Source organism: Macaca thibetana, chromosome 19 (assembly GCF_024542745.1).
Source record: "Macaca thibetana thibetana isolate TM-01 chromosome 19, ASM2454274v1, whole genome shotgun sequence".
NCBI classification, from domain to species: domain Eukaryota; kingdom Metazoa; phylum Chordata; class Mammalia; order Primates; family Cercopithecidae; genus Macaca; species Macaca thibetana.
In genome coordinates, this window is record NC_065596.1 from 36,507,061 (window position 1) to 36,521,275 (window position 14,215).

The 14,215-nt window shown below is 43.9% G+C and overlaps 2 protein-coding genes across 2 annotated transcripts in view; both read left to right on the plus strand.

Annotated features, from left to right (window-relative positions):
* ZNF444 (zinc finger protein 444) overlaps positions 1-14,215 on the plus strand; it is a 319,216-nt gene that overhangs the window by 157,275 nt on the left and 147,726 nt on the right. The gene's annotated exons all lie outside the window — the stretch shown is intronic.
* The window catches only part of NLRP5 (NLR family pyrin domain containing 5), a 70,465-nt gene that overhangs the window by 3,604 nt on the left and 52,646 nt on the right, over positions 1-14,215 (plus strand). The window contains exon 2 of the mRNA XM_050771664.1: positions 12,792-13,151. Coding sequence (XP_050627621.1) covers positions 12,806-13,151 — 346 coding nt within the window. The 5' untranslated portion in view covers positions 12,792-12,805. The remainder of the gene's footprint in view (positions 1-12,791; positions 13,152-14,215) is intronic.

Genomic DNA, 14,215 nt, shown 5'->3' on the forward strand with positions numbered 1-14,215 from the left:
GCACTTTGGGAGGCTGAGGCAGGTGGATCATCTGAGGTCAGAGGTTCAAGACCAGCCTGACCAACATGGCGAAACCCCCCCCCCAATAAAAATATACAAATTAGCCAGGCGTGGTTGTGGCTGTCTGTAATCCCAGCTACTGGGGAGGCTGAGGCAGGAGAATCACTTGAACCCAGGAGGGGTGAAGGTTGCAGTGAGCCGAGATCACACCACTGTACTCTAGCCTGGGCAACAAAAGCAAAACTCCATCTCAAAAAAAAAAAAAAGAAAAATTATTTTAATATACTGAGCTATTCATCATTATCATGGGTCGGAAGAGCTGTTTACATAATGCATTCTTTGTCATAGTCTCAAATTTGCAGCAGTTTTTTCAAGGGGACTTGAAAGATTTGTTTGTTTTTCTGGAGGGAGGAGGGCACTGTATTGAATTAATCTGTCATCTTGTCTCTTTTATACCATTCGATTGAGACCTTCTATTCCATTTGCTCATTATTTGGGGGCTAAATGTAAAGTAGGAATTCATGGACATAAATATTTCAAAATTTAGCACATCTGTGTGCAGCCCCAGGAAATGGTGACCTTCTGTCTTCGATGTTGAAGTCCAGCCTGGACATCAACAGAGTGAATAACATTTTTTAGAGTTCTCTTGTCGGGTTTTGGCTTTTCACAGAAATAGTTTCTTGTCCTGACAAAAATATCGGCAGGACTTCTTGGATGACATTATGCTGATGGAGGATCGTTGGTGTGCTGGGAATCTGCCTCGGCCTCACCACATCAAGCCTTTCATCTAGCAGCAGTATTTTAAGGCCCTCAAAACAGATATGCCACTTTTCTAAATTACGCACGTTTTTTACCTCTATAGTTGCTGTTCATTTGATCTCATGTTTAACTGGTTATTAGATTTTGTGTGAGATTTTTATAGTTATATTTGTTACCAGCCCAGTTTAATAACTGCATATAATTTAAAATTGTTCAAGTAATTTACGAGGCATACATACCTACATACAAATGTTAATTTTCACCCTTGTTCCACTTTTATACCTCTTCTTTAGCTGATTGTTTTCCTAGCAAATATAAATTAGGTAAATATAAATAATAGTGAAATGTCAAATATAAAGAATAGTGGAGAGAATACAAAACTGAAGTGCTGACAGCTAACATTCTTTTTTTACCTTTTAGTTTTGGGGGTATATGTGAAGGTTTGTTACATGTACACTTGTTTGTTACACAGGTAAACTTATGTAATGGGGGTTTGTTGTACAGACTGTTTGATCACCCAGGTATTAAGCCCAGTACCTAATAGTTATTTTTTTCTGCTGCTCACCCTCCTCCCACCCTCCACCCTCAAGTAGACCCCATTATCTGTTATTCCTCTCTTTGTGTCCAAGTGTTCTGATTGAGCTCCTACTTGTGAGGACATGTAGTATTTGGTTTTCTGTTCCTGTCTTAGTTTGCTCTGCATGATGGCCTCCAGTTCCATCCATGTTCCCACGAAAGACATCTCATTCCTTTTTATGGCTGCATAGTATTCCATGGTGTACATGTACCACGTTTTCTTTATCCAGTCTGCCCTTGATGGGCATTTAGGTTGACTCCACGTCTTCACTATTGTGAACAGTGCTGCAGTGAACATTCGCACGCATGTGTGTTGATGATAGAATGCTTTATATTCTTCTTAGTATATATATCCAGTAATGGGATTGCTGGGTCCAATGCTACTTCTGCTTTTAGCTCTTTGAGGAATCTCCACACTGCTTTCCACAATGGCTGAACTGGTTTATACTCCCATCAACACTGTGTAAGGATTACCTTTTTTCCCACAACCTCAGCAGCATCTGTTTTTTGACTTTTTGATAATGACAGCTAACATTCTTAGGGGTTTCCCTGTAGGGCTTGTGTGTCAAATCCAGTCCTTTGCAAATAAAGATTTATTGGAACATAGCTTTTCTCCTTTGTTGACAAATTGTCTGCAACTACTTTCATAACACAGAAGCAGCTAAGCAGTGGTGGCAGAGAGCAAATGGCCCCCAAATCCTAAGATGCCTGGCTCCTTTCGGGAGATTTGCTGACCCCTGATCTTTGTCAAAAATATGTATTTGCTGCAGTTTTTCCTTTATTTTAGTTGACACATAGCTGTACATATTTTTTTTTTTTTTTTGAGATGGATTCTCACTCTTGTTGCCCAGGCTGGGGTGCAGTGGCGCAATCTCGGCTCACCACAACCTCCGCCTCCCAGGTTCAAGTGATTCTCCCGCCTCAGCCTCCAGAGTAACTGGGATTACAGGCGCCTGCCACCATGCTTGGCTAATTGTGTATTTTTAGTAGAAAGGGGGTTTCTCTGTGTTGATCAGGCTGGTCTCGAACTCCCGACCTCAGGTGATTCACCCGCCTCAGCCTCCCAAAGTGCTGGGATTACAGACATGAGCCACCGTGCTCGGCCCGAGAGTGATATTTTGATACCTGTATACAGTGTGTCATGATCAAATCAGGGGATTTAGCATATTCATCACCCAAACATTTGTGGTGTTAACACTCAATCCTCCCTTCTAGCTTCTTGAGGATAGACAATAAGTTATGGTTCACCATATTCACCTGCAGTGCTGCAGAGTGCCTGCACCTGTTTCTCCCGTCTACCTGTAATCTCAGCACCCATGAGCCATCCTCCCCAGCCCCTCCCCTGCCCCTCCCCTGCCCCTCCCCTGCCCCTCCCCTGCCCCTCCCCTGCCCCTCCCCTGCCCCTCCCCTGCCCCTCCCCTGCCCCTCCCCTGCCCCTCCCCTGCCCCTCCCCTGCCCCTCCCCTGCCCAGCCTTAATACACACAATTATATCCCCTACTTCCATGGTCCCATTCGCTCAGTTTAACTCCCATATATGAGTAAAATATATGCAGTATTTAATTTTCCATGCCTGATTTATTTTGCTTCACATAATGAACTACAGACTCATCCATATTTTCACAAATGGCAGGATTTTTTGAAGGCTGAATCGTGTTCCCTTGTGTGTGTACCGCATTCTCTTGATCCGTTTGTCTGTTGATGGACAGGTAGATTCCGTATCTTAGCTATTGTGAATAGTGGGGATGGTAAACGTGGGAGTGCAGACGGGCTTTTGATACACTTCGGGTAAATCACCAGATCACTGGATCATACGGTATTAATGTATTTTCAGGTTTTTGAGACAACTATTTTCCACAAAGGCTGTGCTAATTTACATTTCCACCAACCGTGGAGAGGAGCTGCTTTCTCCGCATCGTTGCCAGCATTTACTTTTGGTCTTTTTTGATAATGGCCGTTCTAACTAGAGGGAAATGCAAATCAAAACCACAGTGAGGTTGTGATGATGGGCAACGCTGAATCTTTTCTCATCTGTTGGTCTTTTGAGAGATGTCTGTTCAGGTTTTGGCTCACATTTTTAATGGATTACTTGGAGTTTTGCTATACAGTTGTTTGAGTTCCTCATATATTCTGGGTATTAGTCCCTTGCCAGATGATTATTTTGCAAATATTTTCTCCCATTCTGCAGGTTTTTTTTTTTTTTTTTGGTGGGGGGGGTGTTGGGCAGAGTCTTGCTCTCACCCAGGATATAGTGCAGTGGCGCGGTCTCGGCTCACTGCAACCTCTGACTCCATAGTTCAAGCGATTCTCTTGCCTCAGCCTCCCCAGTAGCTGGAATTTCAGGCATGCACCACCACACCCAGCTAATTTTTGTATTTTTAGTAGAGTTGAGGTTTCACCTTGTTGGCCAGGATGGTCTCGATCTCCTGACCTCATGATCCACCTGCCTCAGCCTCCCAAAGTGCTGGGGTTACAGGTGTGAGCCACCATGCCCAACCAGGTTGTCTCTTTACTCTTGGACTATTTCCTTTGCTATACAGAAGCTCTTTGGTTGGATGTATTCCCATTGGTCTATTCTTGCTTTTGTTGCCTGTCCTTTTGAAGTCTTAGCCACAAAATATTCCCCTCGACTAGTATTCAGAAGAGCTTTCCCTGTGTTTTCTTCTGCTAGTTTTATTGTTTCAAGTCTTGTGTTTCAGTACTTTATCTTGAGCTGATTTTTATATATGGTGAGAGATGGGGATCTAGTTTCATTCTGCATATGGTTATCCAGTTTTCTCAGTACCACTTAATGAACAGAGCATGCTTTCCCTAATCTTGGTGCCTTTGAAAATGAGTTGGATAAGTTCATGTCCTTTGTAGGGACATGGATGAAGCTGGAAACCATCATTCTGAGCAAACTATCGCAAGGACAGAAAACCAAACACCGCATGTTCTCACTCACAGGTGGAAATTGAACAATGAGAACACTTGGACACATGGCGGGGAACATCACACACTGGGGCCTGTCGTAGGGTAGGGAGATGGGGGAGGGATAGTATTAGGAGAAATACCTAATGCAAATGGTGAGTTAATGGGTGCAGCAAACCAACATGGCACATGTATACATATGTAACAAACCTGCATGTTGTGCACATGTACCCTAGAACTTAAAGTATATTAAAAAATTTAAATATTAAAATATTCTAACAAATCCTGAGCAATATATTAAAGAAATGAGTTGGCTGTAAATACATGGATTTCTGAGTTCTGTATTCCATTGGTCTACATCTGTTTTCATGACAGTGCCATGCTGTTTTGGTTACTATAGCTTTGTGGTAGTATATTTTGAAGTCAGGTAATATACCTCCAACTTTGTTCTTTTTGCTCAAAATTGGGCTATTTGGGATCTTTTGTGGTTCTATACAAATCTTAGGATTGTTTTTCTATTTCTGTGAAGAATGTCATTGATGTTTTGATAGGGATTGCATTGAATCTGTAGATTGCTTTGGGTAGGATGGTCATTTTAACAACATTCTTCTAATCCATGAGCATTAGATGTCTCCATTTTTATGTACCCTCTTCAATTTTTTTCAATATTCTGTGGTTTTTACTATAGATATTTCTTACCTCCTTAGTTAAATGTATTTCTAGGTACTTTTTTGCAGCTATTATAAAGGACAATGCTTTCTTTTTCAGCTAGTTCATTTTTGGTGTGTAGAAAGGCTACTGTTTTGTATGTTGATTTTTGCATCATACTGAGTTCATTTATTATGCAAAAACTTGCATCATACTGAAAAATTTATCCAAAAATCAACATTTTTTGTATGTTAATTCTGCAACTTCGCTGAATTCATTTATCAGTTGTCAGTCTTTTGGTGGAGTCTGTAGGCTTTTTTAAATGTAAGATTATGTTGCCTGCAAACAAGAACAATTTGACTTCTTCTCCAATTTTGATGCCCTTTCTTTTTCTTCCCTAATTGCTCCGGCTAGGACTTCCAGTACTGTGTTAAATAGGAGTGGTGGAAGTAGGCACCGTGTGTGCCAGTTCTTAGAGGAAAGGCTTTCTTCTTTTCCACATTCAGTATAATGCTAGCTGTGGGTTTGTCATATATGGCCTTTATTTTGAGTTATGCTGCTTCTGTGTTTTACCATAAAGGGATGTTGAATTTTTTTTCTTTATTCATCTTTTTTATATATACTTTAAGTTCTAGGGTACATGTGTGCAACGTGCAGGTTTGTTTCATATGTATACATGTGCCATGTTGGTGTGCTGCACTCATTAACTTGTCATTTACATTAGGTGTATCTCCTAATGCTATCTCTCCCCACTTCCCCTACCCCACGACAGGCCCCAGTGTGTGATGTTTCCCTTCCTGTGTTCAAGTGTTCTCACTGTTCAATTCCCATCTATGTGTGAGAACATGCGGTGTTTGGTTTTCTGTTCTTGTGATAGTTTGCTGAGAATGATGGTTTCCAGCTTCATCCATGTCCCTACAAAGGACATTAACGCATCCTTTCTTATGGCTGCATAGTATTCCATGGTGTATATGTGCCACATTTTCTTAATCCAGTTTATCATTGATGGACATTTGGGTTGGTTCCAAGTCTTTGCTATTGTGAATAGTGCTGCAATAAACATAATGTGCATGTGTCTTTATAGCAACATGATTTATAATCCTTTAGGTATATACCCAGTAATGGAATGGCTGGATCAAATGGTATTTCTAGTTCTAGATCCTTGAGGAATCGCCACACTGTCTTCCACAGTGGTTGAACTAGTTTACAGTCCCACCAACAGTGTAAAAGTGTTCCTATTTCTCCACATCCTCTCCAGCACCTGTTGTTTCCTGACTTCTTAAATGATCACCATTCTAACTGGTGTGAGACGGTATCTCATTGTGGTTTTGATATGCATTTGTCTGGCCAGTGAGGATGAGCATTTTTTCACGTGTCTGTTGGCTGCATAAATGTCTTCTTTTGAGAAGTGTCTGTTCATATTCTTCACCCACTTTTTGATGGGGTTTTTTTCTTGTAAATGTTTTTTTCTTGTAAACATTGAATTTTATCAAATGCTTTCTCTGCATGTCTTGATGATCGTGTGATTTTTGTCCTTCATTCTGCTGATGAACCATCCTTGTGTCCCTGAGATGAATCCCACTTGATCATGGGGAATGATCTTTTTGATGTGTTCTTAGATTTGGTTAGCTAGAATTTTGTCAAAGATTTTTGCATCTATGTTCATGAGAGATACTGGCCTGTAGTTTTTTTGTGTGTGTCCTTGTCTGGTTTTGGTATCAGGACAGTGCTTGGTTCATAGAATCAGGAAGAATTCCCCTCCCTTCAATTCTCGGAATAGATTGAGAAGAATTGGTATGAGTTCTGTAAAAGTTTAAAAGATAGTTGGGCAAGGTGGCTCATGCCTGTAATCCCAGCACTCTGGGAGGCCAAGGTGGGCAGATTACTTCAGGACAGGAGTTCGAGACCAGCCTAGCCAAGATGGTAAAAACTCTATCTCTACCAAAAATACCAAAACACCAAAAATTTTGGTTAAAATACCAAAAAATTAGCTGGGTATGGTAGTGGACACCTGTAATTCCAGCTACTTGGGAGGCTGGGGCAGGAGGATCACCTGAGCCCAGAAGGCAGCAGTTGCAGTGAGCTGAGACTGCACCACTGGACTCCAGCCTGGGTGACAGAGTGACACTCTATCTCAAAAATAATAATAATATAATTTGAAGGATATCTAGTCCTAGGTTGTAAAGTGTTTCTGTTGATACTATTTATACATCCATTGAAGCTATATTGTTTTATTCTCTGAATGTTGGAGGTAGAGGGGCAGGAAGTACTATCTACTCTTACAGTTTTATTATAATCAAAATAGTCAAAACAACCACGGTAGCGCACACACACAAAGAAAGAAAACATGTTTTCCCGGAGGGTAGGTAGGTTAATGAAAACCTTGCCTCTTTTAATGAAATGAAGTAGGAATTACAAAGATTGGATTAGATTTATCTTATCTCAGTCCTGAGTTTCAGACATTCTAAAATTAGAAAAATACAAGAAACCAGGTGTGGTGGTATGCACCTGTTGTCCCAGCTACTTGGGAGTCTGAGGCAGGAAGATCACTTGAGCCCAGGAGTTCAAGGCTATGGCGAGCTATGACAGTCACTGCACTCCATCCTGGGGGACAGAGTGAGACCCTGTCTCTAAAAGTATATATGAGGCCAGGTGTGGTGGCTCATACCTGTAATCCCAGCACTTTGGGAAGCTGAGGTGGGCAAGTCACAAGGTCAGGAGTTTGAGACCAGCCTGGCCAACCTAGTGAAATCCCGTCTCTACTAGAAATACAAAAAATTAGCCGGGCATGGTGGCAGGTGCCTGTAATCCCAGCTACTTGAGAGGCTGAGGCAGGAGAATTGCTTCAACCCAGGAGGTGGAGGTTGCAGTGAGTTGAGATGGTGCCACTGTACTCCAGCCTGGAAAACAATGCGAGACCATCTCAAAACATATATGTGTGCATATATATATGTACACACACTTTAGCCTCACCCACAGATTGACAAATCGAAGCAATCCTAAATCCACTTTTATTTTTAATTGACAATTGTATATATTTGCGGGGTACAATGTGATGTTTTGATATATGTATACATTGCAGAAAAAAAGCTAATCCATCACCTTAGTTACTTTTTGTGGTGAGGATGTTTAAAATCTACTTTTAGCAATTTTGGAACGTATATTAATACATCTTTTCTTGAATTCCATGGCAGGTTAAATACATCATTATTAACTCTAGTTGCCATGCTGTGCAGGGGATCCCTAAAACTCATTTCTCTGATCTAACTGAAACTTGTTTGTATCTTTTCATCAACATTTCCTTTTTCCCCCAGTCTCTGGCAACCACCATTCTACCTTCTGCTGCTACGAATTTGATTAGTTTAGAATCCACATAATTGGCCGGGCGCGGTGGCTCAAGCCTGTAATCCCAGCACTTTGGGAGGCCGAGACGGGCGGATCACGAGGTCAGGAGATCGAGACCATCCTGGCTAACACGGTGAAACCCCATCTCTACTAAAAAATACAAAAAAAAAAAACTAGCCGGGCGAGGTGGGGGGCGCCTGTAGTCCCAGCTACTCGGGAGGCTGAGGCAGGAGAATGGCGTAAACCCGGGAGGCGGAGCTTGCAGTGAGCCGAGATCGCGCCACTGCACTCCAGCCTGGGTGACAGAGCCAGACTCCGTCTCAAAAAAAAAAAAAAAAAAAAAAAAAAAAAATCCACATAATTGAGATCCTACTAAATCTTTTTTTTGGGGGGGTGGGGCAGGGGGAGGTGGACAGAGTTTCGCTCTTGTTGCCTAAGCTGGAGTGCAATGCCACAATCTCGGCTCACTGCAACCTCTGCCTCCCGGGTTCAAGTGATTCTCCTGCCTTAGTCTCCCGAGTAGCTGGGGTTACAGGTGCATGCCACCATGCCTGGCTAATTTTTTGTATTTTGAGTAGAAATGGGGTTTTACCATGTTAGCCAGGCTGGTCTCGAATTCCTGACCTCAGGTGATCTGCCTTCCTCGGCAGTAGCGTCTTAAGCCTAAGTGCTTGTGTGCTGTAACATACTGTTCTGCTCAGGACATCTCGGTCTGTCGGGTAGCTTTAGAGCAGGTGGTGGTCAGGGTTCCCATGCATGTTCTGTGCCAGCCCTTCTGCCTCACTTAATGCTTCACTGAAACCCCACAGCAATCCTTGAAGAGGCAGGTACTCTGATTTCCAGCTTCCAGAGGAGAGCCCAGCCTTAGATGTTCAGGTACTTTCCATGCGGATGTATGATGAAGATTGCAGAAGGACTTGAACTTGGAGCTGTCGCTCTGCTCTGAGGATCACTACAGGAGGCGTCGACAGCCTCTTAGAGTTGAGTTACCTATGAGGAAACCAACCCTCAGCCTTGGTACCATGACACGTGGATCTAATTCCCGGCCTTAGCTGCTGTTGGCTGCAATGTTATTAGCAATCCGTTGTGGCAGAAAGCTCCCCGCGGTAGAAAGAAAAAGAAAGAATTCAGGAAAAAGCCATATTTGCTTCTCCAGGAAGTTGGTCCACCCATGACAGTTGTCCAGGGACTGCCACCTCTCCACTCGTTTCAGTGACAGTTGTCCAGGGACTGCCACCTCTCCACTCTTCAGTGACAGCTGTCCAGGGACTGCCACCTCTCCACTCTTCAATGACAGCTGTCCAGGGACTGCCACCTCTCCACTCTTCAATGACAGCTGTCCAGGGACTGCCACCTCTCCACTCTTCAATGACAGCTGTCCAGGGACTGCCACCTCTCCACTCTTCAATGACAGTTGTCCAGGGACTGCCACCTCTCCACTCTTCTCAGTGACAGTTGTCCAGGGACTGCCACCTCTCCACTCGTTTCAGTGACAGTTCTCCAGGGACTGCCACCTCCAGCCTTTTCAGTGACAGTTGTCCAGGGACTGCCACCTCTCCACTCATTTCAGTAACAGTTGTCCGGGGAATACCACGTCTCCACTCTTTTCAGTGACAGTTGTCCAGGGACTGCCACCTCTCCACTCTTTTCAGTGACAGTTGTCCGGGGAATACCACGTCTCCACTCTTTTCAGTGACAGTTGTCCAGGGACTGCCACCTCTCCACTCTTTGCGATGACAGTTGTCCAGGGACTGCCACCTGTCCACTCTTTTCAGTGACGGTTCTCCACGGACTGCTACCTCTCCACTCTTTTCAGTGACAGTTCTCCAGGGACTGCCACCTATCCACTCTTTTCAGTGACAGTTCTCCAGGGACTGCCACCTATCCACTCTTTTCAGTGACAGTTCTCCAGGGACTGCCACCTCTCCACTCATTTCAGTGACAGTTCTCCAGGGACTGTCACCTATCCACTCTTTTCAGTGACAGTTCTCCAGGGAATGCCACCTGTCCACTCTTTTCAGTGACACTTGTCCACAGACTGTCACCTCTCCACTCATTTCAGTAACAGTTGTCCAGGGAATACCACGTCTCCACTCTTTGCAGTGACAGTTGTCCAGGGACTGTCACCTCTCCACTCTTTTCAGAGGCCCTTCCCGTAAAGAGGGTATTTGTGATAACCTGTTTCCTGCGCCTCAGGAAAACGTGTACCCACATGTATCGCCTCATCTTGTAAAGCAAATTAAATTATTAGAACAGGGTTAGAAATAGTCAAACCTGGTGGGGTGCAGTGGCTCACACCTGTAATCCTAGCCCTTTGGGAAGCTAGTGGATCATGAGGTCAAGAGATCTAGACCATCCTGGTCAACAGGGTGAAACCCTGTCTACTAAAAACACAAATTAGCTGGGTGTGGTGGTGCACACCTGTAATCCCAGCTACTCAGGAGGCTGAGGCAGGAGAATCGCTTGAACCTGGGAGGCAGAGGTTGCAGTGAGCCGAGATTGTGCAAGTGCACTCCAGCCTGGTGACAGAGCAAGACTCCGTCTAAAAAAAAAGAAAGAAAAAATTCAAATTTGGCTGGGTGCAGTAGTTCAAGCCTGCAGTCCCAACACTTTGGGAGGCCAGGGCAAGAGGATTGCTTGAACCCAGGAGTTTGAAACCAGTCTGGGCAACATAGTGAGACATTGTCTCTACTTAAAAAAACAAACAAACAAACAAACAAAAGCTGGTGCAGTGACAGCAAGTCTGTGGTCCCAGCTACTAGAAAGGCTGAGGCAGGAAGATTGCTTCAGCCCAGGAGTTGAAGGCTGCAGTGAGCTCTGTCTGCACTGCTGTACTCCTGCTTGGGCAACAGCAAGACTCAGTCAGGAAAAAAAAAAAAGGAAAAAAAACCCTCATTGAATAGATTTTAGCTACCATGACATCTCTAGGCTCTTGTCTCCCATCTCTACCCTCCTTTAAATATTTTCTTCTGTGTGTTTTATAATTTATCTTCTGACTCTCCTAATTAATTGAAGTAATCTCAGCAAGCCCATCTTAAAACTTTCCCATGGAAAGAACCGTAGGCAGAAGGAAAGACAGGGGCTAACTACTGGGGATGAGTTTGTCCCTGCAGGTGAGGGAGTATAAAGCAGGTGCCCTGTCTAAGTGAGCAGAGCAAAAAATCTGTTAAGAGAACCTGCCCCCCTGAAGGCTGATTTTTTCCCTTGGTGGATGGTTCCAGGTCCAGGGAGGTGACTTGACAGGACCTTACTGCGTATCTGCAAGTGTAGCTCAAAAACTATAAATGCACAGATGTCAAGCAAGGGTGACCTCACACCAATACTGCCCCTCAGAAAATGACAAGCTGCTGTCTATGTGAGTCTTTAAAATGTTTTACTACGTGGTATTCCTTCGATTGCTTTGTTGTCTACCACAAAGTAATGGTGGGGGCAAACAAGATTTGCTCTAACTGGCCAACCAGTACTGGTTGTCACTATTTATAGAGCTCTTATAATGACAAAGAAATTTGAGAGATTTAGGAATTATTCCTGGGATCTTAAAACTGCTACATTTTGATGTCATCATAGACCAGGCTTCTTGACAACTTAGAGAAGCAATTCATAGCAGAGGTCCTGGATGCTCATCTGTAAAATGAGTTAGCAAATAGGGGTAGAATTGGTCCTGATGGTGACTTACGACGTTAATCTTTCCATGTGCGCGTTAGCCATTTGCGTAGCTTCTTTGGAGAAATGGATATTCAGACCCTTTGCCCATATGAAATTGGATTCTTTGTCTCCCTATTACTGCATGTATATTATCTAGATGTAAATCCCTTATCAGATATGACTTTCAAGTATTTATCAGTTTATTTTTACACCAAGACTGTTTACTGTGTTTATGGAACTCGATGTCAACAGGCGTAACAGAAATCAGCTGATGGAAGAATCCTGTAACTGGCTACTAGTAACAGTAGGAATCTATTTGCCAGTGGTTTTTTGTTTGTTTTTTGAGACAGAGTTTGTCTTGTCCATGCTGGAGTGCCATGGCGCAGTCTCAGCTCACTGCAACCTTCGCCTTCTACATTCAAGCGATTCTCCTGCCTCAGCCTCCTGAGCAGCTGGGGTTACAGGCATATGCCACCACTCCTGGCTAGTTTTTTAAAATATATTTTTAATAGAGATGGAGTTTCACCATGTTGGCCAGGCTGGTCTCGAACTCCTGACCTCAAGCGATCCACCTGCCTCGGCCTCCCAAAGTGCTGGCATTTCAGGCGTGAGCCACTGCGCCCGGCCACAGCCAGTGTTTCTGAGTACGACATACTAGCCAAGAGCATCTGTGGCATGCATGTCCAATTTTACTCTAAGATGCTGTTTGGGAACTAAGGGTACAGAAAACAAAATATCCCAGCACTGATGTTCTAGTAACGGGATAAACAGATATTGTGGCAACAAATGCTTCATCCATGAAGAATTAAAAAGCGAGAAGGCTGCTCATCTAGTGAGGTGACTGCCATTAGTTGTATCAACTCTAGGATTTGCTGCAAGATCCTCTTGAATCTTGTCACTCTTTCCACAGGTCCTACTTGCTCCATGTTACCAAAGAATCCACTTTTCTCCCAAAACCTGAGTTCTCAGCCTTGTCTCAAGATGGAAGGAGACAAATCGCTCACCTTTTCCAGCTACGGGCTGCAATGGTGTCTCCACGAGCTAGACAAGGAAGAATTTCAGACATTTAAGGAATTACTAAAGAAGAAATCTTCAGAATCGACCACATGCTCTATTCCACAGTTCGAAATCGAGAACGCCAACGTGGAATGCCTGGCACTCCTCTTGCATGAGTATTACGGAGCGTCGCTCGCCTGGGCTACGTCCATTAGCATCTTTGAAAGTATGAACCTACCAACCCTCTCGGAGAAAGCAAGGGATGACATGAAAAGTAAGTGAGACTTGGGGCAAGTCCAGGGCAGGGAAGGTGATTTCAGGTTCTCACGGGAACAGGGGAGGATCATTGTTCAGTAATCGGGTCCACCTCTGCAGTGTGAGTCTGAGCCGTGAGAAGGATCTCATTGGTCATCGTCATTGGCTGGAAATTAGTGCAGTCTCTAGCCTGTAAAGTGACGGAGGAGGGAGAAAAATGGGTAGACAACGGCTCCACTCACATGGACTTCCACTGAAGTTAATAGGATTTGAGGTGTAAGTGCTAAGCTTGAGTGGCACTATCACGGGTCTGTCGTGAGACTTTGGGAACGTCTCCTTCTGTTCTAACCCTTGGTTCCCACATCTTGGAACAGGAAATGTGATACTGTGTGTGCCATTGCAAAAGTTCAATAATGCAATGAGTTAGAAAGTGGCTAAGAACCTCGTTGGCTGAGAACGCTAATAGTGGTTCGGTGTAAGTCTCACACTTGGCCATGAGATGAAGGACTGAGGTTCCAGGTGCTGATCTAAAGCTTGGTCTTTCTTAGACTGTTGGTGTCCATAGTGCAGCAAGAATTCAGATCAGATTCTGTGGTTATTTTAGGGTATTTAGGAGAAAGGTCATTTAGAAAATAGTAGTTCTTTTTTATCTGGAGAATCCCTTCAACTGTAGACTGAAAACAAATCCCTTGACTGAGCCCCTGAATTGGCCCTACAAATACAGGTGTGGACTGGACGCGGTGGCTCCCAGCTGTAATCCCAGCACTTTGAGAGGCTGAGGTGGGAGGATCACTTGAGGTCAGGAGTTCAAGACCAGCCTGGTCAACATGGCAAAACCCCGTCTCTACTTAAAAATACAAAAAATTAGCCGGGCGTTGTGGCACATGCCTGTCATCCCACCTACTTGGGAGACTGAGGCAGGAGAATCGCTTGAACCCAGAAGGCGGAGGTTGCAGTGAGCTGAGATCATGCCACTGTACTCCAGCCTGGGCAGTGGAGTGAGACTGTCTCAAAAAATGTATATACACATATATACACATATATATGTATATTATATATACACATATATATACGTATATTTAC